The sequence below is a fragment of the Equus asinus genome, chromosome 5 (genome assembly GCF_041296235.1).
Source record: "Equus asinus isolate D_3611 breed Donkey chromosome 5, EquAss-T2T_v2, whole genome shotgun sequence".
NCBI classification, from domain to species: domain Eukaryota; kingdom Metazoa; phylum Chordata; class Mammalia; order Perissodactyla; family Equidae; genus Equus; species Equus asinus.
Window position 1 is genome coordinate 57,499,804 of NC_091794.1, and position 26,173 is coordinate 57,525,976.

The 26,173-nt window shown below is 40.2% G+C and overlaps 1 protein-coding gene and 1 pseudogene across 3 annotated transcripts in view; both read right to left on the reverse strand.

Annotated features, from left to right (window-relative positions):
• Window positions 1-19,522, reverse strand: part of NMD3 (NMD3 ribosome export adaptor) — a 39,462-nt gene extending 19,940 nt beyond the window's left edge. Inside the window, exons 1-7 of one of the 3 annotated variants that reach the window (XM_014856810.3) lie at window positions 19,432-19,522; window positions 18,887-19,075; window positions 17,875-18,009; window positions 16,004-16,100; window positions 5,661-5,741; window positions 4,528-4,656; window positions 4,177-4,267 (exon numbers count right to left, since the gene is read on the reverse strand). In XM_014856810.3, coding sequence (XP_014712296.1) covers window positions 4,177-4,267; window positions 4,528-4,656; window positions 5,661-5,741; window positions 16,004-16,100; window positions 17,875-18,009; window positions 18,887-18,930 — 577 coding nt within the window. In that variant the 5' untranslated portion in view covers window positions 18,931-19,075; window positions 19,432-19,522. Of the gene's footprint in view, window positions 1-4,176; window positions 4,268-4,527; window positions 4,657-5,660; window positions 5,782-16,003; window positions 16,101-17,874; window positions 18,010-18,886; window positions 19,076-19,421 lie in introns of all 3 variants that reach the window. The other 2 variants (XM_044771023.2, XM_070509555.1) reach the window with 2 other exon arrangements.
• A 74-nt stretch (window positions 19,523-19,596) lies between these two features.
• LOC106841041 (small ribosomal subunit protein uS2 pseudogene) lies at window positions 19,597-24,334 on the reverse strand (annotated as a pseudogene).
• Window positions 24,335-26,173: the final 1,839 nt, after the last annotated feature.

A 26,173-nucleotide genomic window follows, 5' to 3' on the forward strand; every position in this document is an offset into this window, starting at 1 on the left:
TTGGCAGCCCTGATGGGGTGGTGAGGGAAGATGAGAAAAGACATTAGAACAATAAAGAGGACATAACATAGTTAAGGATGAGAGTTAACATTATGATATATATATATATACATACTACATTCAATTTTATGCCACAAATGTGAAAAGCTAGATGAAATGGTTTATTTCTTTGGAAAACGCTATTAAAATTGATTCAAGAAATAGAATATCTGAGAGACTAATATCCTAATAAAAGAAATTGAAAAACCTTTACTCCTCGCCCCATACCAAACAGGATGGCTTAACAGGCAAGTTCTCAGAAAACTTTAAGAGGCTGATAAACACTAGGTAGAAAGAGAGTAAACTTTCCAACTCTTTCAATGTCACTAACATAACTGATAGCAAGACTGGATAGAACAGCTTAAATATGTACATAATTACATATGCATTCATATCAAACAAAAATCTCAAATACTATACTTAGGGGTGAAACATAGAAACATGATAACGCCTGATACCTTACCACTCAATGCTATTCGCCACTCCTAGCCAAATAGAAAAAGAGAAAGGAAAAGACAAGGGACAAAATACTGCAAAAGAAGAAATAAAACTATCAATTGTTTGCAGATAACTGTTTGCCTAGAAAATAAAGAATATCAACTGAAACTATGAGTGATATTAAGAAATTTCAGAAAGATCAATATATAAAATCAAGAGCTTTCCAATTAATCAATTAGAAAATCTGATGAAAAAAGTTGCCATCCACAAGAACAAACAGTATAGAATAGCCAAAAAACCAACAAGAAATACTCAAAATACTTATGAGGAAAACTATAAAATGCCACTGAAGTAGAGAAAAGAACTGAATAAACATGATTATGAGCCAAGCATGGTACTAATAATTCTATGAGGTAGGTGCTATCATCATCCTATTTTATTGATGGGAAAACTGAGGCTCAGAGAAGTTAATTAACTTGCCTAAGGTCACACAACAAAAAACTGGTGGGACAGAGTCAAATCCAAAAAATTTGGTTCCAGAATCCATGCTCTTACTCAGTATCAACCAAGTTTTGCAAAAATACTAGTAAGGGAACACATATCATAAAGCATAATTTACAAAGTATGCAGAAACAGTAAGACAAAATAAGCCAGAGGTGAACCATGTATATAAACGAATTTAGTACATACAAGGAGATATTTCAACTCAGTGGGGAAAGGATAAACTATTCAGCAGACAGGTATTGAGATAATGCAAGCTAACCTTCTGGGAAAAACTCCTACCAGGTAAGATTAAAGATCGAAAAGTAAAACAAAAACTATAATTTACTTTTTTAAAAATAATCTTGGGAGTATAGAAAACTGTCCTATGTAAGACACAAAAGTCATAAACCACAGCTACATAACTATGAAATGAAAAATTCAAATGATAAAAGACGTAACTATAAAGTATCTGCTCTCTCAGGCTCATGCTCAAACGCATGCTGGCCCGCTCTCTCTATGCGCACACACATAATGAGATCAATATCTTGAATAAGACACAAAATAAATGAGGAAAAAACAGATACATGAAGAACAGACAATTCACATTAGAGATAAACATTATGGCTAATACACATATAAAAATGTTAACCCTCGTTAGTAATCAAGAAAATGCAAATTAAAACCAGATGCCATTATTTTCTTCTAACGTTAGAACAGCAAAACTTAGAAAGGCCAATACAATCTTATGCACTGTTGGCAAGTGTGTGGAAAATGGAAACTCTCACAAGTGATGGGACCGTAAACTAACATGATTTTGGAAGACAACCTAGCAATACATATAAAAACTGAATATTTTCATACTTTTGCCTAGTAAGTTCAATTCCTGAACTCAATCTCACAGAAAAATCACTGAATATGCATAGGATATTTATTACAATGCCGTTTGTAGCAGTAAAAAAATGGAACATCTTGTAAGCCAATCAATAAGGAATAACTAAATAAATATACATTAATTAATGAATACACACACACTGGTTAAAAATAATGAAATAGGACTATACGCAATGACACGGAAATGTTTCCAAATATACTACGTAAGATGGCAGTCACAGAATATTACAGAACGATCCCAAATATGGGGGAAACCAACACTAACGATTTACATACAGAGCACATATTGTACTATCTTGTTTTAAGGGCTACCTCTGGGGATAACAAGCATACAAATGGGACATAGCAGTCCTTTATACATGCTTCTATGTTTAAATTTTTACGATTATTATGATTTTAAAAACAAAGTCACAAATAACCAACCAAACAAAAGATTCATTTAAATCAAACCAAGAACCAGTAGGGGGAAGAAAAGAGATTGATTCCTCTGGAAGAAAAAAAAGGTTGCTAAACTTGTAACATTTTTGGTTTTGAAAGTGACTACAAACTTATATCCCAGAATGTATGCAAGTCTTTGCTACAAAAAAAAAATTCTGTGTGAGTATATACTGTGTGAGTATTTAGTGTTTTGCTTCCTTAGCTAGAATATTTGAATCTCCTTAATCCCAAAAGTGTTACTCAAAACAAAGTTACTCAGAACAAGAGTGTATTTTTGCCTGGTGGCTAACCACACACAACCAGGTACTACTTCAAACAGGCAGCAAGGTACCTACAAGAAGTATTCACTAAACTGTGTTTCACCAATTTAGACTGTTAACCTTATACGTACTGGTAATGCACTCAGGTCAGAAAAGATTTTCTCCAGGTGACATAACTGATAATCACTTTCCCCCTATTTAAGGACCCAAGACCAACTTCTGAGCACTTTGGCCAAGACATACAAGATAAACGAATTAACAGATCAATAAGTTAACAGGGAAACTCAGGTTTTATGTTTTGTTTTCTTTTAAAAGAAACAAATTTTTAGTTTTATTTTTTTCCTTTTTTCCCCCAAATACCTCCAGTACATAGTTGTATATTTTTAGTTCTGGGTCCTTCTAGGTGTGGCACGTGGGATGCCGCCTCAGCATGGCTTAATGAGCGGTGCCATATCCGTGCCCAGGATCTGAACCAGTGAAACCCTGAACCACCAAAGTGGAGCATGCAAACTTAACCACTCAGCCACAGGGCCAGCCCCAGAACTCAGTTTTAAAATAAGGAATATAGGGGCTGTCCCCCAGGTGGCATAGTGGTCAAGTTCAGCATGTTCCACTTTGGCAGCCCAGGGTTCGTGGGTTCGGATCCTGGGCACAGACCTACACCACTCATCAAGCCATGCTGTGGCAGTGACCCACATACAAAACAGAGGAAGACTAGAGTGGATGTTAGCTCACTGACAATCTTCCTCAAGCAAAAAGAGGATTGGCAACAGGCATTAGCTCAGGGCCAATCTTCCTCATCAAAAAACAAAAATAAAAAATAAGGAGTGTAATATAAGAATTTGGTCATTCCTTCAAGAACAGCTCTCTCTAAACCTGTTCTTTAGAGACTAGGAAAATAACATACATGTCCACCAGTAGCAAGCACCATCTAAAAATATTAAACTTTAGCAAGAAACTTAAGAGTTTGCTAAAGAATATTTATGTTTTCTACTATTATTTAAAGATATATTCATCCATCACTAGCATGTATAAGTGTGGTACATCAACAGTAAATGCTGAGATATAACACACTCTAAGAAGCCATTATAAAACTAAATGCAAAATTTTTTAATTCCATCTTCAAGAAATCTAGTTAAATCATTTGTACATCACTGTTTATTATTACTGAGTTTAGGCTTCTGATTTAATGTATGCATCACAGATGCCTCTAGCCATCTAAAAAACAAAAATATTACAAAAGAACTTACAGATGTCAAAAATAATTTTCTTCCAGTCAGAAACTGATCTCTGCATAAAACAAGTTTTTAATGACCTTTCTATCATAGCATTTTACTTTCCATTAACGTAGCTACATATTGGTTTACTCAATCGGCAGCTACTTGGTGTAAATTTAAATTAAAATAGAAAAAAATTAAAAATTCAGTTCCTTTGTAGCACTGGTCACCTTTCAAGTATTCAATAGCCACACACAGCTAGTGGCTACCATACTGGACAGTGCAAAAGAACTAAGATTTTTTTTCTCTCTAACAGAAAGTTCTTTCGGACAGTACAGGAAAAAACGCTCCACAGGTCAGCTGAAATAAAATTCTAACATCACTTCAAATGCTTTTAAATTTTAACTCACCATGAATCTCTTTGATACGAAGTGTATTCTGATGCATTCCATATTTCAAAATCAACTGTTCCAGATAGTAGAAAGTTTTTTTGTGCAAAGTCTAAACACAAGTGCATTATTAGATTAATAGGTGAAATGGAAAGAAAGGCCGTCAATAGACACAGCACACTGAACAGTCTTTGAGGTTATCTGAAAGCCTACAGTCACCTATTTCTACAGGGAGACACTCCATACACCTACACCACCCCTGGTACCGAAGGATCTGCACAGAAGGGAAAGGAGGAGGTTTTACCAGCTATTTATGACTGACACAGATAAAATACAAGATGGAGGAATCACTCATCATCATTCTCTCATTACCTTTTGCCGGACTTGAACCACAGTCTTCCAGAAATCCTTAGCTTCTACTCTATGGCAATCTCCACACATTTGGGGCTGAACAACATAATCCACCACAAACACTTGCTGAAGGATAGCACCATTCATCACCTGATAAAGAAAACAATCACACTCCTTCATTCTTTCCTTTCTGTTTAACAACAAATATTTTTCTTAAAAGAAGATGCTTTAGTGGCCAGCCCAGTGGCAGAGTGGTTAAGTTTACACACTCTGCTTCGGCGGCCGGGGGTTCACTGGTTCGGATCCTTGGTGTGGACCTAGCACCACTCGTCAAGCCACACTGTGGCAGCATCCCACATACAAAACAGAGGAAGACTGGCACAAATGTTAGCTCAGGAACAATCTTCCTCAAGCAAAAAGAGGAAGATTGGCAACAGAAGTTAGCTCGGGGCCAATCTTCCTCACCAAAATAAAAGAGAAGAAGATGCTTTAATATTTAACTTAAAATATTTTTCCATAAATGCTTTGAAGACATCAACAATAAATCAGTTATATTTAAAGTCATAAGTTATACTATTTCAAGAAAGACATACAGGTTTAATTTGCAGGATCTATTAGATTAACATTTCAAATTTACCTTTAGCTGAAGAGGTTGTAAGAATATTCTTTGAAGAATTTTGATATCTATGTGTGTGTGTCTATGTGTAAAATTCATCCTCAAAAAAAAAAATAAGACAAAAAAAAAAAACTCTCAAAAAAGAAAACAATCCTTAACTTAATTGTTCCCAATACATAGCTTAATCATCAGAAATCACCTGGGAAGCTTTTTAAACATATAGATTCCAACTCATATCTAGTTGAACCCAGTTTGGTTCAGTTACTGTGAGTCATGATGATCAGCCAAGTTTGAGAAGCACTGCCTTAGCTCACGTTTTTACTTCAATCTTTTTCCTAAAGAAACTAACTGAAAAGATTATCTTAGCCCACTAACCATGAGCAATAGCTTCTGCAAACAAAGGGTTAAAATTAAGAGTGCATTCTTTTCCTTTTAAGCTGTTGAAGCCAACCTACCAATAGCCACTCATTTGCACCAACAGCCCCTCATGTGCACTCCCTACACTTTAACCATGCTGAGAAAATTACATATAGCTTACCTCTTTCTGAATAGTTAGTTTAACTTTAAGTCTCTTAGAATGGGGCTCAGTCCAAACAAAGGCAGCATCTACAAGCCGTACCTTCAACAAAACACAAACAAGAAGCAACATAAGTTCCAATCTGAGGAGAAAAAAGATGAAAGAACAATTCATTGGTAAATGGATTTCATAAGATGCTTAAGGAATCTGTGATTAACATCACTACCCAACACTACCAATAAAAAAAAAGATTTATCAGCAGAGATACAACAACAAAAATCGCGAATAAGGACAATCTGATGACTATTTTAATACAACTGGAATAATTCAAGCAAAAAGTAAAATATTTGCATAGGAAAAAAACATTTTTCCCTAAAAAAAAAGTGCACTGTTTTTTGAATGGAAATTATACTTTCCAGAAGAAAACAAAGACCTGGCAACCTCATCATCTACTAGAAATCGCATGAGCAAAAGTATATACTTGGAGGGAAAGAAAGCCTCAAAAGTAACTATAAATACTTCAAATTAGTCACAAACTCACAACATTAAAAACAGAATTATTTCTGGGACCAGCACGGTGGCGCAGCAGTTAAGTCCGCACGTTTTGCTTTGGCGGCCCAGGGTTTGCCAGTTCGGATCCCGGGTGCGGACATGGCACCACTTGGCAAGCCATGCTGTGCTAGGCGTCCCACATATAAAGTAGAGGAAGATGGGCACGGATGTTAGCTCAGGGCCAGTCTTCCTCAGCAAAGAGGAGGACTGGCAGCAGATGTTAGCTCACCGCTAATCTTCCTCAAAAACAAAAACAAAACAGAATAATTTCTAACAACAATAACTCAGGAAGGTGAAAGAGATGGAACCTGCTTAGGTTAATGGAGATAAGAGACTATGAAAAAATAGACTATTTCATCTATGAGATCTTTTATACAAATGTCACGGTAACCACTAAACAAAAAATTAGAGTAGAGCTACAATTCACAAAAATTGAGAAAACTGAGAAAACCTCCTCAGAGAACCACCAAAATGAAATGGCAGCCAGAAATACAAAGGAAGAGAAACAATGGAAACATAAAACCAAAGAACAAGAGATAACATAGCAATATTAAGCCCTCAAATATCCATAATCACTCTAAACGTAAATGAGTTGAATTTCCCAATCAAAAGACACAGAGTAGCTGGATGGATTAAAAAACAAGATTCAACAATATGCTGCCTCCAGGAAACACATCTCAGCTCTCAAGACAAACAGAGACTGAGAGTGAAGACAGGGAAGATGATACTCCAAGCTAATGGCAAACAAAAGAAAGCAGATGTTGCTGTTATCAGACAAAGCAGACTTCAAGTTAAAAAAGACAATGGGAGACAAAGAGGTGCAGTATATAATGATGAAAGGGATATTCCACCAAGAGGACATAACACTTATTAATATATACACACCTAACAAACGGGCACCAAAGTACATAAAGAAAATTTTAACAGATGTAAAGGGAGAAATCAACAGCAACACAACAATAGTAGGGGACCTCAATACCCCACTCACATCAGTGGACGGATCATCCAGACAAAAAGGCAACAAGTAAATAGTAGATTTAAACGAAACACTTGATCAGATAGACTTAAGAGATATATAGAGAGCATTCCATCCAAAAACAGCAGAATACACAAACAAGCGCACATGGATCATTCTCAAAGATAAACCTTATGCTGGGAAACAAGGCAAGCCTCAATAAATTTAAGACTGAAATCATCTCAAGCATCTTTTCCGACCACAATGCTATGAAACTAGACATCAACTACAAGAAAGAAACTGGGAAAGTTAGAAATATGTGGAGGCTAAACAACATGCTACTGAACAACCACAAAAGAGAAATTTAAAAATATCTGGAGACAAATGAAAATGAAAATACAACATACCAACTCTTACGGGATGCAACAAAAGCAGTCATAAGAAGGAAATTCATAGGAATACAGACCCACCTCAACAAACAAGAAAAATCTCAAATAAGTAACCTTAAACTGCACCTAACAGCACTAGAAAAAGAACAAACAAAGCCCAAAGTCAGGAAAAGGAGGGAAATAAAAATCAGAGCAGAAATAAATAAAATAAAGACTAAAAAAAACAGTAGAAAGGATTAATGAAACTAAGAGCTGGTTCTTTGAGAAGATAAAAAAACTGACAAACCCTTAGCTAGACTCACCAAGAAAAAGAGAGAGGGGGCTCAAATAAATAAAATTAGAAATGATAGTGGAGAAAATAAAACAGAAACTGTAGAAACACAAAGGATTATAGAGAATACTATGAAAAAGTATATGCCAACAAACTGGATAACCTAGAAGAAATGAGTAAATTCTTGGATCTTGGATTCAAACAACCTCCCAAAACTGAATCAAGAAGAAACAGAGAATCTGAATAGACCAATCATGAAGAAACCAAGAAATCGAAACAGGAATCAAAATCCTCCCAAAACACAAAAGTCCAGGACCAGAATGCTTCTCTGGAGAATTCTACCAAACCTTCAAAGACAACTCAATATGTATCCTTCTCAAACTGCTCCAAAAAATTGAAGAAGACGAACACTTCCTAACTCATTCTATGAGGCCAACATTACCCTGATACCAAAACCAGGCAAAGACAGCATAAAGAAGGAAAATTACAGGCCAATATTGCTGATGAACACAGATGCAAAAATCCTCAACAAAATGTTGGCAAACTGAATAAAGCAATACATTAAAAAGATCATACACCACGATCAAGTGGGATTTATTCCAGGGATGTAGAGATGGTTCAACATCTGCAAATCAATCAATGTGATATACCACATTAACAAAATGAGGAATAAAAATCACATGATCATCTCAATAGATGCAGAAAAAGCATTTGACAAGCTCCAACATTCACTTATGATAAAAACTCTGAATAAAATGGGTATAGGAGGAAAGTACCTCAACATGATAAAGGCCATATATGACAAACCCACAGCAAACATCATACTTAATGGTGAAAAACTGAAAGCCATCCCTCTGAGAACAGGAACAAGACAAGGGTGCCCAATCTCGCCACTCCTATTCAACGTAGTACTAGAGGTATTGGCCAGAGCAATTAGACAAGAAAAAGAAATAAAAGGAATCCAAATTGGAAAGGAATAAGTGAAGTTCTCACTCTTTACAGAAAAGTATTAGAAATAATCAACAACTACAGCAAAGTTGCAGGGTATAAAATCAATTTACAAAACTCAGCTGCATTTCTATACACTAACAATGAACTAGCAGAAAGAGAAATCAAGAATACAATCACAACAATAAGAATAAAATACCTAGCAATAAACTTAAGCAAAGAGGTGAAAGACCTTTACACTGAAAACGATAAGACATTGAAAGAAATTGAAGAAGACATAAAGAAATGGAAAGATATTCCATGCTCATGGGTCGGAAGAACATGGATATGTTAAAATGTCCCTACTACCTAAAGCAATCTACAGATTCAATGCAATCCCAATCAGAATCTCAGTAGCATTCTTCATGGAAATAGAACAAAGAATCCTAACATTTATAAGGAACAACAAAAGACCTGAATAGCCAAAGCAATCCTGAGAAAAAAGAACAAAGCTGGAGGCATCACAATCGCTGACTTCAAAATATACTACAAAGCTATAGTAATCAAACCAACATGGTACTGGCACAAAAACAGACACACAGATCAATAGAACAGATTTGAAAGCCCAGAAATAAAACCACACATCTAAGGACAGTTAATCTCCAACAAAGGAGACAAGAAGATACAATTGAGAAAGGAAAGTCTCTTCAATAAATGGTGTTGGGAAAACTAGACAGTCACATGCAACAGAATGAAAGACCAGTATCTTACACCATACACAAAAATTAACTCAAAATGGATTAAAGACTTGGATGTAAGACCTAAAACCATAAAACCCCTACAAGAAAATATAGGCAGCACACTATTTGACATTGGTCTTGGCAGCATCTTTTCAAATACCATGTCTACTCAGGCAAGAGAAACAGAAGAAAAAGTTTAGCAAATGGGACTACATCAGACTAAAAACCTTCTGCAAAGCAAAGGAAAACACGAACAAAATGAAAAGACAACCCACCAACTGGGAGAAAATATTTGCAAATCATTTATTTGACCAGGGGTTGATCTCCAAAAAATATAAAGAACTCACACAACTCAACAACAAAAAAACAAACCAGTCGATCAAAAAGTGGGCAGAGGATATAAACAGACATTTTCCCAAAGATATGCAGTTGGCCAATAGGCACATGAAATGATGTTCAGTATCACTAATTATTAGGGAAATGCAATTCAAAACTGCAATGCAATATCACCTTACACCAGTCATAATAGCTATAATTACCAAGACAGAAAACAACAAATGTTGGAGACAATGTGGAGAAAAGGGAACCCTCATGCACTGCTGGTGAGAATGCAACCTGGTGCAGCCACCAAAAAAAAAACAGTATGGAGATTTCTCAAAAAATTAAAAATAGAAATATCATATGATCCAGCTATCCCACTACTGGGTATTTATCCAAAGAATTTGAAATCAATGATCCAGAGATTTATGCATCCCATGTTTACTGTAGCGCTATTCACAATAGCCAAGACATGGAAGCAATCTAAGTGCCCTTCTACAGATGACTGGATAAAGATGATGTGGTATATACAAATGGAATAGTACTCAGCCATAAAGAGACGAAATCATCCCATTTGCAACAACAAGCATGGACCTTGAGGGTATGATCTTAAGTGAAATAAGTCAGACAGAGAAAGACAAATGCTGCATAATTTCACTCATATGTGGAAGATACACATGCATGGATAAAGAGAACAGATCAGTGGTTACCGGAGGGGAAGGGGGTGAGCAAAAGGGGTTAAGGGGCACAAATGAACAGTGACAGACAAAAATTAGACTAACGGTGGTGAGCACAATGAAGAGATTGATAAATACAATGTATACCTAAAATTATACAATGTTATAAACCATTATGATCTCAATAAAATTACTGGGGGAAAAAAGTATATACTTGGATTACTCTTGCCACATGTGACTTAAAAAAACAAAAAGGAATAAACATTCCTTAGAGTTTGTCTCATGCACTGAATACTGAATCCACAATGGTAATTCACTGCTAAATCAGCAGGATAGGAGGCCGCCAAAAACAGTCAGCTATATGTGAGGAACTGAACGCAGCTCAATATGGCTAAAATGGGTGTTTTGAGGAAAGGGGTGGGGGAAGAAGAATGGAGGTTGTTTCAATAACTTGGGCAGGAATTCTAAGTGACTGAGAGGCTCTGGAAATAACAGAAGTGGAAAGATCCAAGAGCTATTTAGGACATAAAATCTATAGGATTTAATGATTACAGGACATGGGAAGAAGGAAAAGGAGATTCTGGAATGATGCTCAATAGATTCCAGCTTGGGCATCTAGGTGATACTATTTTTCTAACACAAATAAAGAACAGTTTTGATGGGAAGAAGATGCTGCATTTGGTTTCAGACATTTGAGTTTAAGAGGATTTATCTATGAGACATCCAAGTGAAGTTTTTCAGCAGATAGTATGATCCACATTTGGTCTGAAGCTCTATGGAGAAATCTGAACTGTAGATGACAGATTTGGGAGACATCAGTGGGCAGACAATAATTTTATCAAGTCGCATCTGTTGAGAACTAGACCAGCTGGTGTAGATGCAGCACTCTAGAGGAAAACCCTCCTCATATGACTTACCCCCCTAAAACAAAGCCTAGTAGTCAACAAGCCACACCAGGTACAAAGGTGACAGGCAGCTTCTTAGGGTGCAATCTCCACCTGCAGGGGTCAAGAGGAAGGCCCACGGGCACTATCTAAACCTGTCCTTCCCTCAGCCTCCAAGCCCCATTTGCAGTAATGGAGAGAGGACCCTGGACATCTACTTCACCATTCCCCAACAAAGCCTCCCCACTCTATCTGTCCTCAACCAAGCAGGACTAACCAACCCTACTGGACCCTTTATCCTTCTTTACCACAGTCCCAGACACCTCAGCCATCCCTCATCTCCCACACTCCCATCTCCACATGGTTCCACACACTCCCCATTCTGTCCCCAAATCCTGAAACCCTTTTACTGTGCCCTCTGGAACTCAATATTCACTAACAATAAAACCTCCTAAATCCTCAATTTCTTTGTTGAACATTCCCTCCACCTTTTAGATGTCCTGATTATATACACTGCTTCCCCTGTGGCTAATTAAAGTAATAAGTGATTTTTTTTTTCTCATTTTCTTCCTATCACTGGACCAGGAGCCAGACAGGCACCCTCCTTGCTCTTAATTGCTAGCTGTAAATCATTCTCCCTGCCTCCTCCTTAAATACATCCAGCTTTGAACCTGAAGTCTTCAGGCTATGCCACCCACCTCTCTTTGTTATAGTCATCTGTTAATCTTTGGGCCACCTGCTCTCATTTCTCAAAGACTTTAGCTCCTGGCTCCCTGTCACTCTTTCCAACAATAATATTAACACTTCGTGATTTCAATCTCCTCACAGACAATCCCCACAATACCACGGCCTTTCCATTCTTTGAATTCCTTTCCCCTCAAGATCCCGTCCTCTTTCCTATCTCAGCTACTCAATACCCTTTTTATTATCAATAAGTGAAATCTCTCCAAAATCTCAATTCCAAACCCCTCACTCCCTGGCTACCATCTCCCATTTTTCCAGCTCATTTTCTCCAGTTCCTGGGCACCAGAAACCCTTCAACCCACTGCAACCTAAAATCTATTCATTCTACGGACTTTTCATCATCCCTCATCCCCCGTTATGTACTCACTTCCATACTATCCCAGCTTAATCTCAAGATCAGTCATCAAAATCATTCCCACTCACACACTCAATTCCCTTGGTCCCTCTCTCATTTCACCTTAGTCACTTGGCTAAATCATAACCTTGGTTAAATCCAATGTTCTTGCCTGCTCTACGGCTTACCTGTGCAGCTGATGGGCCTAGAAAAATCAATACACACCATGTTAGTCTTTAAATTTGTAACAGTAACCCTTAGCACTGCCCAGCAACCATACATCATCATTCTGGAAAAATTCTCTCTCCTACTCTCCTAGAGGACTATTTCATACCTTCTCCTCTCTCCTGAAACATCTAATAGTAGCTTTTCCCTCATAGCTACTGCCCATGCTTCTGTCCCCTCAATAAAAAAAGCAATCAGAAGAGATTCTCCAGACGCTCCCACTTACCACATCTGTTACCACAGATGAGCTGTCCATGTGCCTATCAAGAGCAACCTCTAGAATGCCCCATTAGAGAGCAGAGATCTGTTTTGTTCCATGAAATATTTCAGGCTCCCAAAATGGTGCTTGGCAGAGAGTAAGTGCCGAATATTTGCTGAATGAACAAACAAACATGCTCTTCCACTAGTATGCTATATTCTGTCTCTTTTCCACTCCTCAAGGACATCCCCCAGCCAATTATTCCCTCTGCAGTTTCACAAATCTTTCCCTCTGTACTCTTTCCCAAGTAGCTTACAAATATACTGTAATGCCTCCCATCTTAAGAAATGTGTCCCTTCTCCTTATTTCTCTCCATCCACTAACCCATTTCTTTGTTTCCCTTTGCAGCAAATCTCAAAAGAATTATCTACACTTGCTGCATCCAATTCCTGTCCTCCTATTCTCTCATTTCCATTCAAATCAGGTCTTTACCTCCACCACTAAAGAAATTGTTCAAAGTCACCAACCATCTCTACATTGCTAAACCTACAGAACTCACTACTTGACCCATCAGCTGCAAATCACACAGCCAGTCACTCCGTTTGTAAAATGCTTCCTTTGCCTTCCAAGACACCACACTCACCTAATTTTTCACCTACCTCACTAGCAGCTCCTTTTCAGTGTCCTTTGCTGATTTCTTAAACTTTTATCATTAAAGACCCCAGGATTCAGTCCTCAAATTTCTTCCCTTCTCTATCAATACACTCTAGGATATCTTATTCAGTTTCATAGCTTTAAATACCATCTATATCTCAAATTCATTATCTCCAGTCCAGACCACTCTCTTGTTTATTTACCTAGCTGCCAACTCAGTATTCCTACTTCCATATCTAACAGCCATCTAAGCAACACTTTGAGATGACCTCTGATCTCTCCCGCCTTGACCTGCTCCTCTTGAAGCCTTTCCTACCTCAATAACAGCAACTCCCTTCCGTCTCAATAAACCCATCCAGCTTCATCACTAAATCCTACCACCTTCAAAACAGATCCAGAATCTGTCCACTTCTCATCACCTCCGGGGCTGCCCAGTGACCAAGTGGTTAAGTTCGCGTGTTCCGCTTCGGTGGCCCAGGGTTTCACCAGTTCAAATCCTGGTCACGGACATGGCACTGCTCGCCAAGCCATGCTAAGGCAGCATCCCACATGCCACAACTGGAAGGACCCACAACTAAAAATACACAACCATGTACTGGGGGGTTTTGGGGAGAAAAAGGAAAAATAAAAAAATCTAAATATTCCCACCTTCCATCCTAGCCCCCAACCCCGTCACATCTATTCTAAACACAGCTGCCAGAGGGATCCTGATAAATCGTAAATCATTCATCTCTGTACTCCACCTTATATCCTCTATGCCCATTACATTCAGAGTAAAAACCAGTCCTTACAAGGGCCTACAAGGCCTGACCTACTCTGGCTTTCCATGACTTCTCTGGCTTCATCCCCAACTATTTTTCCCCTCCCCGCTCCGCTCTAACCACACAGGTATGCTCCTGCCTCTGGCCTCTACACTTCTTTTCTCTACCCACAATGCTCTTCTCCAGATTTCTGCACAGCTCCCTCCCTTACTGGCCTTTACTGTTTAGTCAAATGTCACCTCATCAGTGAGGCCTCCGCAACAACTCTATTTTAAATTGCAACTCTTCCTTGTGCCAGTCTTATCCCCTTCCTGGTTTTTTCCTCCCCAGAATTTATACTTACTTATCTTGTTCCTTGCCTACTCCACACCTTCCCCTCCAATTAAAATAAAAATTCCCTAAGACAGAGGTTTTTGTCTCTCTCATTCACTGCCAGATCCCCAACACCAAAAGCAGACTGGCACAGACCTGACACCTAATAAACAGCTTCTGAATAAACTAATGAAATATTAAAGCTCAGTAGACATTTGATGAAAGCCTGACATATGAAAGCCAAAGACCAAGTTACACAACAAACTGACTCCAGGAAAAAACCAAAGACAAATCAGGGAACAGAAAGAAATTAAAAAAAAAAAATTATCAAACTTTCAGAAAAATTCAAGAACAAAATGCATCAAGAACATTAAAGAGTCTGGAACTTAAAAATATTACTGCTGGAAAAAAATCAATACAAAGATTGGAAGATAAAGAAAAGGAAATATCCAGGAACCCAGGAAAAAAGACCAAAGGATTACAAAGAAAGACCAAGTTTTAGGCCAGTAAGGCCAACATTTGAATAACAGAAACTCCAGGGAGGAAAATAAAGTGAGAAATTTCAAAGAACTATTACAAGAAATGTTATCAGAGCTTAAAAGACAATCTGATGGCCGTCAAACCAAAAGAGTCCATTTCAACTAAAAACACACCTAGTGGAAATGAGTCATAAAGTTTAACATAAAGAAAACTGAAAGTGTTACGTAGAGAGGTAAACTGGACTGACAAATCTATTTGACTTTTGGAGACATTTAAGCACTGGTTTTCTTTTTTTCTTTTTTGAGGAAGATCAGCCCTGAGCTAACATCTGCTGCCAATCCTCCTCTTTTTGCTGACAAAGGCTGGCCCTGAGCTCACATCCATGCCCATCTTCCTCTACTTTATACGCGGGACGCCTACCACAGCATGGCTTGCCAAGCAGTGCCATGTCCACACCCAGATCCAAATGGGCAAACCCCAGGCCACCAAAGCAGAATGTGCACACTTAACCCCTGAGCCACTGGGCCCGGCCCTTGCACTGATTTTAAGTAACAGGCACAAATGTTTTCTTTCCAGGGCAGTAATGAAAATAAAAAGAAACTGAATACCAGAGCCCTAATACTATAACCTCCTAAATTATGTTTAGTGATGGTTTTATATAAATATTTTCAGAAAAAAATATTGCATATGAGGATCTCAATAAATCATGAATAAAAAAATTGATTCTATATTAAATCTTGTAAAGTAAAAAGATTTTCATTTCCATAAGAAAATAATATATATAATTTTAAAAATGAAAACAGCATTTGTAGTAGAGTGCTTACCGATAGTATTTATTAGCAACCATTGAAAGACCTACTCATACAAGGATTTCCTGAAAAGGATAGATTATAAAAAGAAAACAACACACCTATAAAAACTGATTTTAGCTACTTGACCTACCTTGCTCAGAGGAGCTTTGATTTTCTTCAAACACAAAGCAAGAAGTTCCCTGGATTCTAATGCACATTGTATCCAAGTTCCTGGTGGCTGGAAATATCTAAAAGAGAAGATAATACATTGAAACCCAGCATCTCTCAGGAAACACAAAAATATCCAAATAACACTGATTTTTAACCAGATATAACAATACCCATGAGTGATCTGAAGCACTTATCCCAAATAAATTTTAATAGTTTCAGAAAACTTTTAATTAGACCAGTCGCCGTAGTTGAAAAGGTAAAATTCTGAGTATTTGAGAAAGCCAATCTGAAATAACCTATTAAAGAAGTCTGATTACTTCAGACACCAGTAAGAATTCCAGTGAGGATGACAAAATGCCCAAGAGTTCCTTGAAGCTATGCTCTGAAAAACAGGTAGAAATCATCTCAAAACAGCATTAAACCAGTTATAATGTACATCTAAAATGTTTGAGAACTGCTTATTTCTCACACACAAAACAAGGAAATTAGTACCTCACACCATGTATCAACAATAGTTCAGACTATTCGCCTATCTCAAGTCTCTTCCAAATTTTAAATGGTAAAAATCAACTTTTAGAATCTTACATAAAGCCTGACTAAATTAAAACTTAAATCCCTCATGCATGTGCTTTAAGTTATTTAGCCCAGCCCGCCCAGGCCTTAGGACAGTGCCTAGCACACAGTAAGTGCTCAGTGTTTGTTAAATACATAATACTCCTAAAAATGTCATGTCAATGATTCTTTTTGCCATACTTGTTAAGTGAATGTTCTCATTTTTACCTGTAAAGGTTTATTCAAAAACTTTAAACAGGTCCCTTTGTTATAAGCATGCTTTTGGCATTAGAAAGAGCATCATGTGTCATCTAACAAAGCCCCCTCATTCTGATGAGGAAATTAAGACTCAGGTTAACTGGCCAAGAGTTTCAAAAAACTAACTTGTGAGAAATCCAAGACAAATCAGGTCTCCTGATTCAGTGCTGTCTCATTCCAGCATGCTTTTAAGAATAGCAAATACTTACAACAGATTAAGCCTCACACTCGCCAAGCTTGCAAACTGTAAACTCCCTAAAACAATTTCACCTGTTTGCACATTAAGTACATGTTTTAAGCATTTTTCTGGAGAGAGAGTTTCCAAATTCTCTCATGAACCCCTCTCCCGCAAAAAAGTTAAGAACCACTCGAGTCCTAATCCATTTGGAAAATTATAATTTTATATGGGCAGTTTCACTGGGCAGTTTTGTTACTCAAAGGCCTACTAGATATAAGCTGTTTATGCCAACTACTAAAGAAAACAAAGGGATAAAACACTAACTTTCAGAAGAAGATGTCTGCCTTCAAATCCAGTCTTTATTTCAGACCACCCCAGATATGGTTTACTGAGCTTTATTTCCATCAACTACAGTCATTTTGGTTACATGGGAACATTAACAGATATAATTCTTAAAACACACTGTTAAATTACTTAAAACATAAGATGCTTTTTATTGTACATAGCTTCCAGTGACAAACCATCATGGCAATAACAGTAACACGTCCTTAATGATCTGCTCTCACTTTCACAAACATCAACTCATATCTACTAACTGTACACATCAAATCTATTACTCCCTTAACAGAAAACGACAGATTCAAATACCTTTATAGTATCTTACGAGATTAGCAGGACAAACTAGAAAAGTACACTACAAAACTGCAAACTCTAAAATCTTTGGTGACGCCAACATAAATAAAAATTAAATCTCAATTTTACATGCTTTTTTCTCTGTCTCTTGGCGTAACCTCGGCATATCCCTGTGGCTCTCCTGTATATGAATCCCAGCTTAAGTAGAATAAAATAATACCGCACCGTACCTTTGGCATTGTTTGCAGAAAGACACAGAGACTTGCTTTGGGATGCCTTGGCTGATGTCTACTTTACTTCGCAAACAGGCCACACAAATATTGGCAGGATTTGGACTAATTGGGACACCACACTCGCAGCACAAGCTTAAATAAATAAAGCATAAATTTCTCAAATTAGATTTCATAAATGCACTGGTTAATTTCAAAAACTATCAAACAAACAAAGGCTTTCAAGTTAGGCTATCGCATCTCTGCCCTTTTTTAAAAATTGACTTAGAGCAATCTTCAAAGATGTAACAGATAAAGAACAAGCCTGGAAAACTAGGGCAAAAAAACAAGGATGGCCACAACTGCAAAAAATCCTGAATGAATACGGCCCATGTCTAAAGAGTCTAAATTATTTCTGATAGTAATCACGAGACAGCTTTACGGTCCAAAGGCAATCTTTTTAAAGCCTCAGCATCACACAGGGACTGCCCAAGTGTAAACACTTACCTAGAGCAGAAAACGTTTTAAAACAGGGAAAGAGTACTGTGTTCAGTGATTCAGGACCAGCGACGGGGTTGTCATCACCCCAAGTGCAGTGGGGGCAGAACATGTTTAAGAATCACTGAAAAGAAACGCTCTATAATTGGTGATGTCCAGTATGGTGGCCACCAGGCACACGTGGCTCACGAGGACTGGAAATGCAGCTCGTATAACCGAGGAACGGAATATTTAATTTTATTTCATTTCAATTACTTTGCATTTAAACAGCCACAGGAGGCTAATGGCTATGGAAGGGGCCAGCGCCAAGCTAGAAGAATGTATGGTGAACACCACTCTCAAAGCAAGTATTTACTACAACAAATTGCCACCTAAAAATGAATTCTATTCTCTCAGGAAATACGGCTTGTCATTTTTCCCACTGAAGACAAAATAAATCCCCCTCTAAAAAGAGAAAGCTCTCCCCCCCGTAGGTGTCAAAGAGTCACTTTAGCATCTCTACGTCGGAGCGGCTTGGGAACCGGCCGCGACTCACATGTGTCCGGGGCTGCGCTCGGCGGCCTCCGCCATGTACTCCATTTTCCCGGGCCCCCGATGTTACGAGAGCGCGCCGCGGGATCTCAGCCTCGTCTGCTCCCCTCTCGACCCGATCCTCCTCCCGCCTCTCCGAGGAAGGCAGCCAAGCGCCACAACGCGACAAACAGACGGCAATTCCGGGCGGGGACTGTGGAAGAGGGAACTCCTTTGACACCAGCGCCCAGAGGATGGCGGGGCCTGCCCCGCGAGGCCTGCCCGCGGACCCCTGGCGTCGTCTGGGCGCCCTGGCCCTGCGGCGGCCGGACCGCGCGGCCCGCCGCCCGAGTCTCCGGGCAGTGTCCCCGCGCCCGCCGGCCACCCGCCCGACACGGCGGCCACACGCGGCGCGCACGCGGCCCAGGCCGGCCCGAGCCCGGTGAGTCCGCCCCACGCTCTCCTCCGGGACCCCGCGCGACAGCCGCACGGTCTCGGCCCCCAGAACCACCCAGGGCCTCTGGCCCAGACCCAGGTGAGCGGAAAAATCGCGACGGAACCTTTCCCTACCGCCGCCTGGGGGGGCCAACGCAGCCAGCACCGGTACAGTGAAGATCTCGCGAGAGAAGAGCTCGAAATCCCGTGGGCCGAGCGACGCGAGTTAAAGGGGCGGGTGTGGGCGGGGGAAGGCGGGGCACCGGCGAGCGGCGGGGGTGGGGCGGGGCGAGAGCCGGGAGCTGTGGAGGACAACGGGGGGACACGCCCTGGGTTCCCTAGTCCTAGGGTGACTGAGACTGCGCAGACCTTCCAGCCCGCCACTGGGTTATTCTCCTTGCCGGCTCTCCCTGGCCAGGGTTCACTCCAAGTCAGCCTGGCCCACGTGTAGAAATCACTTTCCAGATATCCGGATGGGGAGCTTGCTTCTTAGTCAAATGACTGTATAAAAGTTATCTGTAAACAGCCCCGCGTCACGCAAAGAATTAAAGTCCACCACGGGCAGCGCCTTCGCCTGTTGTTCACCATCGTGTGCCTGATGCCTGCCACATCCGAACCTCGCAAATGATGTGTTGAACAGATGAAAGAAACGGACGGCATAATTATTTGTGAAGAAGTCTATTTTTAGACTTCTCTCTTTATTAGAATGTGCTTGCTTAATATTTCCTTATGACTTTGTACCTGATCTTAGAGCAGCACAGACCGTGTCGGTCACTCTCTCATGACAGAATTTCAAATATTTGAAGAGCACAACCGTATTTTTTCTGCGTTCTCACCCCAAATCTCAAGGAATAAGTAAGGTCATCTTGTCGAAGGTGATCAAAGGCGGCCTCCGATTTTTTGCCTAGGGGACTTAAGGAGTCTCTCATAACTTCTCCTTATTTCCAGACTCCATCCCTCCTTCTAAAACGCTAATCTGATTTTGTCACACTCCCTGCTTTTAATCCTTCAGTGGCCTCTGATCGCCTTCCAGATTATTTCCAATTTCTCTGCATAGGAGACTGGTCAGCTTCTAACCCTGACGTACTCTTTCACATTCCTAAGCACACAGCTGTGCAGAAAAACTGGCAGGTCCTGCAGGAATTGGTCTCCCTTTGCTTATACCTGTGGCGCTCCACTTTAAAGATTAAGCTCGAGAATCCTGTATTAGTTTTCTATTGCTGCTGTAACAAATTATCACAAATTTTGTGGCTTAAAACAACACAACTTTATCTTACAGTTAATGGAAGTTCTAAGTCTGAAAACATGCTCCTCCGTTATGTATGGTCCTATTGAGGCGGGGTCGGTGAGCCGAGGAGTCGAAAGAAAGATTTCTTAGACTCCCAAGATCTGGCAGTAGTGCTCTTTTATTTAGAGAATAGTATAGAATAGCATGGGGACAGGACCCATGGGCAGTCAGAGCTTCTGCTGCCACCGCTTCTGCTGCCCCCGCTGGCAAGGGGACAGGACCGATGGGCAGGCAGAGCTGGTGTGTGGGGACAGGACCCACGGGCAGTCAGAGCTCCTGCTGCTGCCCCGAGTTGAGGGTTAGGGCTAAATTTAAGGCATGGGTATGTGAGTCATCTCTTTACAAGACAAAGCAATAAAAGTTAAAATGGTACCAGTGCCGGTAGGGTCCGGCCATTGGGCGGTCCCACAACTTTTAGATAAGGATCAAACCGGATTGAGTAAATGGCAGAAGTCACCACTCAAATATTATCTTCAACTAAAGACAAAGGAGGATTTTGGGGCGGGGGGTCAGTTACATGAGGTTGCCAGACAGTAAACAACTTAAGTTCTTGCCTTCCCCATTAAGAGTTTCCAGAGATAAGTCCATCCCCCCTTCCTCCTGGCGCAGAGAGGGAGGCATGGAGATTTCCTTCACAAATGCAACTGTCTCTGATCAAAGGGCAAGCAAATTCCACTCCTCGGAGCCTGCTTCTTATCTGCAGTTTTAAAAGTAACCAGCCTAAAAATCCTCATCACTATAACATGTTTATAGCAGGTGTATGCCTCTGTAATAGTGCTAACGACATTAAACTGGATCATAAATTTCCTACTCTGCAAGTCCCACAGGTTCAAACTCCTGGAGAGTTGTCCGGGTCTTGTTCTCTGTATTTCCTGCACCCAGCACAGTGCCTGGCACAAAACAGACCCTCGACATATGTCGGTAAGTTAATTATCCATTTGATGCTCACAACAGCTCTGAAGAGACACTGTTTATCTCCCCAATTTTTCCATTTGCATTATCATTTCCCTTCACCCAAATACCACTGGGAACACCACTAGTTAAACAGATTGTGTTATTTATCGAAGTGAATGCAAACACACCATGAGGAATCACGGAGCATCGCAGTAAGGGATTGTTAGGAAAAAAACCTATCACCGAATTTGGGCTTTGGTTGGGTGACTGAGGGAGGGTCTAAAAAAGCAGGGGTTTCTCTGGATTGGATGCTGTCAGAAAGCAGACGCAATTCTATGACTGGATATCTCAATAAATCATATGTATAGGAAGAGAGCCAGAAGGATAAGGCACAATTAGTAAAGAAGTAGCAGTCACTCATTTTGGCCAACAGAGGGAGTGTTTGGTATCTTGTGGGTGGCGCAGTGACCTTGTATTTATCTGTGCTTAGACAAAGTTATGCAGTGGCCTTGCTTTGTCTCGTTTTATCATAGTCTCGGGGTAACTTTGAGATTGGTATTTGACGAACTTGTTTGTCTAACAGGAAAATAACATGGCCTCCCTGTGAGTCCAGGCCAGCCTCTGAATGTCAGGGGCTACTCTTTGTTTCTTTCTCGCTATACCCCTATAATACCATATTTGACTGGCACCGAGTGCCACAGCGCCAGGCTTGTTAGGTACTGGATATACAGCAGTGAACAACACAGACGTGGTCCCTGTCCTCATGAAGATTACGTTTTACAGAGGAGGCTGATATTCCAAAAGATTAGGTAATTTGCTGAAAATTCTAATGGCAACTAAGTGGCAGAGGCAGGGCCTGAACTATAGTTTGTCTAACTCTGTACCCTGTGCCCTTACCACCATACAAGACCGCCTGCCCTTCCGAGGCGTAAGCCGTCTATTCTTATCCACAGGCTTTTTTTTTTAAGAAACTCTTTATTTTTCATCAACCTTATTTCCATTTTCCATTTAAGAGTCTGTGGAAGAACACCTTAAGACTACTCAGTGGTTGTGCCTATTCATTCAGTGGCCTGAGCAGTGGGAGTTGCAGACCAGTCTTCAGTGGTGGGCTGAGCACTCCGGTCTTTAGCGGGAACTGCTGAACAGGCACAGAGGGCACCTGCACCTTCAGGCCAGTCTGAAACCTCAGGTTGAGTAGCAGTAAATTCGGGGCCTGAAACTCCTCCTTGGTCACAGCCTTTTCAGCAGTGGCCTGCCCTTCCTTTTTAGTCTCTTCAGTATCTCTGGAGAAGTAGAGATCAGTCATGGCCTCCATGGGTGTTCACAGGAGATGGTACCACATGAGCACAGAATTTCCCAGGCCAGCATCCACCACATCAGACCGGCTGAGTGAGCTCCCTTCTTGTTGCGTGGAATGGCAATATCCACAAAGCACAGAGGAGAGTCTGTGTTACACAGGCCAAGAGTAGGCAAGTTAACATAAGACACCTCTGGGAGAGGCCAGTGGTCAGCCCTGGGATCAGTGACCACCAGAAGACACGGCTCCCTGAAGGCTGCCTGGATCTGGTTAATGAAGATTCCAGGAGTGAAGAACCAGCAATAGGAAAGGCTCCAGTGGCAGCACAACTCACCAGCCAGTATTCCTAGAGGACATGACACTGACATCAGCCAAGTTTTCAATGGCAACAATGGCACGAGCTGCCAGCTGAAGCTTCTCCAGGCTTCTCTTCAGATTTATGAGGTAATGCCATCACTTTTCCTTTTGTAGATGTACTTTTCCATTTGGAAGTCAAGGTTGGGGCCACCATCTAAGTGGGTTCTGCTGCAAAGTATTTGAAGACATCCTCCTCCTTCATTTGCAGGACATCAAAGGCTCCAGACACTGTGAAAGTTTCCCTTTAAGTTACAAGAGGGAACTCAGAACAGTGCCATATGGACCCCTCTCTGATTAGTGCTAAAAGGCCACAGGCTTTTGATAAATGAAATACTCATGTGGCAGGAAGTACCTGTATCTTTCTTCTCACTTCCCACCCCTCATATTAAGATCTCCAGATGTCGGAAGTAAGTGATTGGTGCCACAAGCCTAGGATGAACTTGCTAGGATTAGTCCCAGAGTGGGATAATATTGGCAAATTACACCACAGAGAAACGCATTTTGCAGTTTTTTATTTAATCCTCAAATCTCACCTTGGAAAAATGGATTCTCTTGTCCTGTAGTCCTTACATTCAATTTATCTGTCCTTACTCAAATCTTAGCTTTAGTGTGTTTTTACAATCTTAAATTTTGTGTGTTTGACGTTGGTATTAAAATGGAATTCTTAGAAGGACAAGATGACTGTGACCTCCGAGCACATTACAGCTTCATTTTCCAGGTTCGTTATCCACAAACTAATAAAAAATAATTTAAATCAGAATCCATAAAATCTCCTCATCCAATTAGGTAAATATAAGTATTGATTTTTATCTCTTTTGTTTTAAATTAAACATAACTTTCTAGTAGATAGATTGAATGAACGTTTTAAAATAGGTAGACTTTTATTAACTTTAAGTATCTTCAATACTTAGCAAGTAGTAAATGCTCAATTAATGTCTGCCAATCAATAAAATTCTGCACAGAACTTTCAAATGTGTGGTGTGATTTTTTCACACTATCGAATGTGACAGCACATTGGGGATATCGGGATGTCTTCGATTGGAGATTAGCACAGGAGAGGTTTATTGGAAGTACACTTGGAATCATCACCTGTGGGAGGGAAGGACCAGAACCACAAGTGGGTAGAGGGAGAAGTCGTGCAGCGGGGCAGTCTGAGGGCGGCCATCCCCAACCACAGGGAGCTCTGAAGCTGAGAGGACCATTCAGGGGGTTAGGCCTTTGCTCATCCAGGAGTCATTGGATGCGACTGCCCCCGGAAGGAGGCGTAACTTTGGGTGAGGTTTCTGTCTTCAGCCAGGTGGTCACAGAAGTGGGTGAAATGGAGAGCTTCCTGCAGCAGCAGGAATAAGGAGTAAATCCTTCATTCCTGAAGAGGGTCTGGGCAGCACCTCACAGCTTTCACCACAGAAAAGCAGTGTCTCCTCAAGCTGATACCAGACCCAAGCTTTAAGGGCCTTGCTTCATGTCCAACATTTGTGACCTATAGACCTTGTGGCCTGAAGGAGTTGCTTTACCTCCCTGAACCTCTGTCTCCTTCTTTCTAAAACCATGAAATAACCCTTACCTCATAAAGTTGTGAGAACAGACTGAGATAAGGTATGTAGAAGCGTTAGTTAGCCCCAAAAAGAAGTGCTTCATAAACTGCAAAAAGCTGCTGGGGATGGAGGCGTGTGATTCTCAGGTGGAGCTCCTTAACAGTATTTGCATTAAATAGCAAGGAATGGTTTGTATTTGATACATCCAATGTACAGAATTGGAAACATCTCCCTTGCAATCTTCACTATTAGTTTACAATATAAAGAAATTATATTATGATATAAAGAAATTATAAACAAAATAAAATTTGAGTATTCATTTTGTGAAATTCATTCAGCTATAACATGATCTGTGTGTTTGTCTCCATGTGTGTTATACTTCAACAAGAAGTTTAAAAGATATAAATAAAATCTCAGGAAATAAATAGAATCCCAAGAAATAAAACAGAAAAAAATAATAAAATTGCAATAGTAATACTTGAGAAATTTCTCCACTTTTGCAAATTCCAAAATATCAGAGATTGAATTTTTAATGTTTTACTGCAATTTTTAAAAGACAGAATCTCTGAATGACATTTAGCTTTTAGATGTTAGTGATGAGAGAGAACCACTCCTATAGTCATAGATGAAGAAATATTTTATAAGGATAAATTTTGTAGATATGGTAAAAGAGAAGATGAACAAAGAAAAAACCAGAAATGAACAAATTTAGATGCACCAACATAACTTCCAACAATAAAACTTCATATGCACTGGGTCTCACAGAACTAAGAACCCGGGGATACACGACTGACATTTTTGCTCTGATCCTTCTTTTCAGCAGTTGCTATCATGTCACTGTCTCAATCGTGCTGAAATCCTCCTCCCCTCCTCCCCTCAGGTGGTCTCAGAGATGGTTGGTGCTCTGTTTTCTCATTTCACCTGTGTAGCAAGAATGCAGAAGACAGCAAAACTGCACTTGTAATGACCAGCCAGTGTGGCGGTGATAGGGAGAATTTGCCTCCCCACACACTTTAGAAATGAACTTACTTTGCCTAGGTGGACTTTTTTTTTTTAAAGATTTTAGTTTTCCTTTTTTTCCCCCAAAGCGCCCCGGTACATAGTTGTGCATTTTTTTTAGTTATGGGTCCTTCTACTTGTGGCATGTGGGATGCCGCCTCAGCATGGCTTGACGAGCAGTGCCATGTCCATGCCCAGGGTTCGAACCAGCCAAACCCTGGGCCGCCAAAGCAGAGCATGCAAACTTAACCACTCGGCCACGGGGTCGGCCCATGCATGGACATTTTATATCATTTGAAGTTAAGTTTCAGGCAAGATTCCAAGGATGTACAGGGAGTGTAAGTAAGCAGATTTGGATGTCAGAAAAAAGTATTTTCTGAAATGTCTAGGTGTGTAGCTGATTTACTTTAGGATGCTTTTCAGTTGGTTGAAAAGCCTTCCATTTGTTCTCCCACGTTGTTATAAAAATTATTGCTATTGAAGAAATAATCCAAGAAATATTTTCCA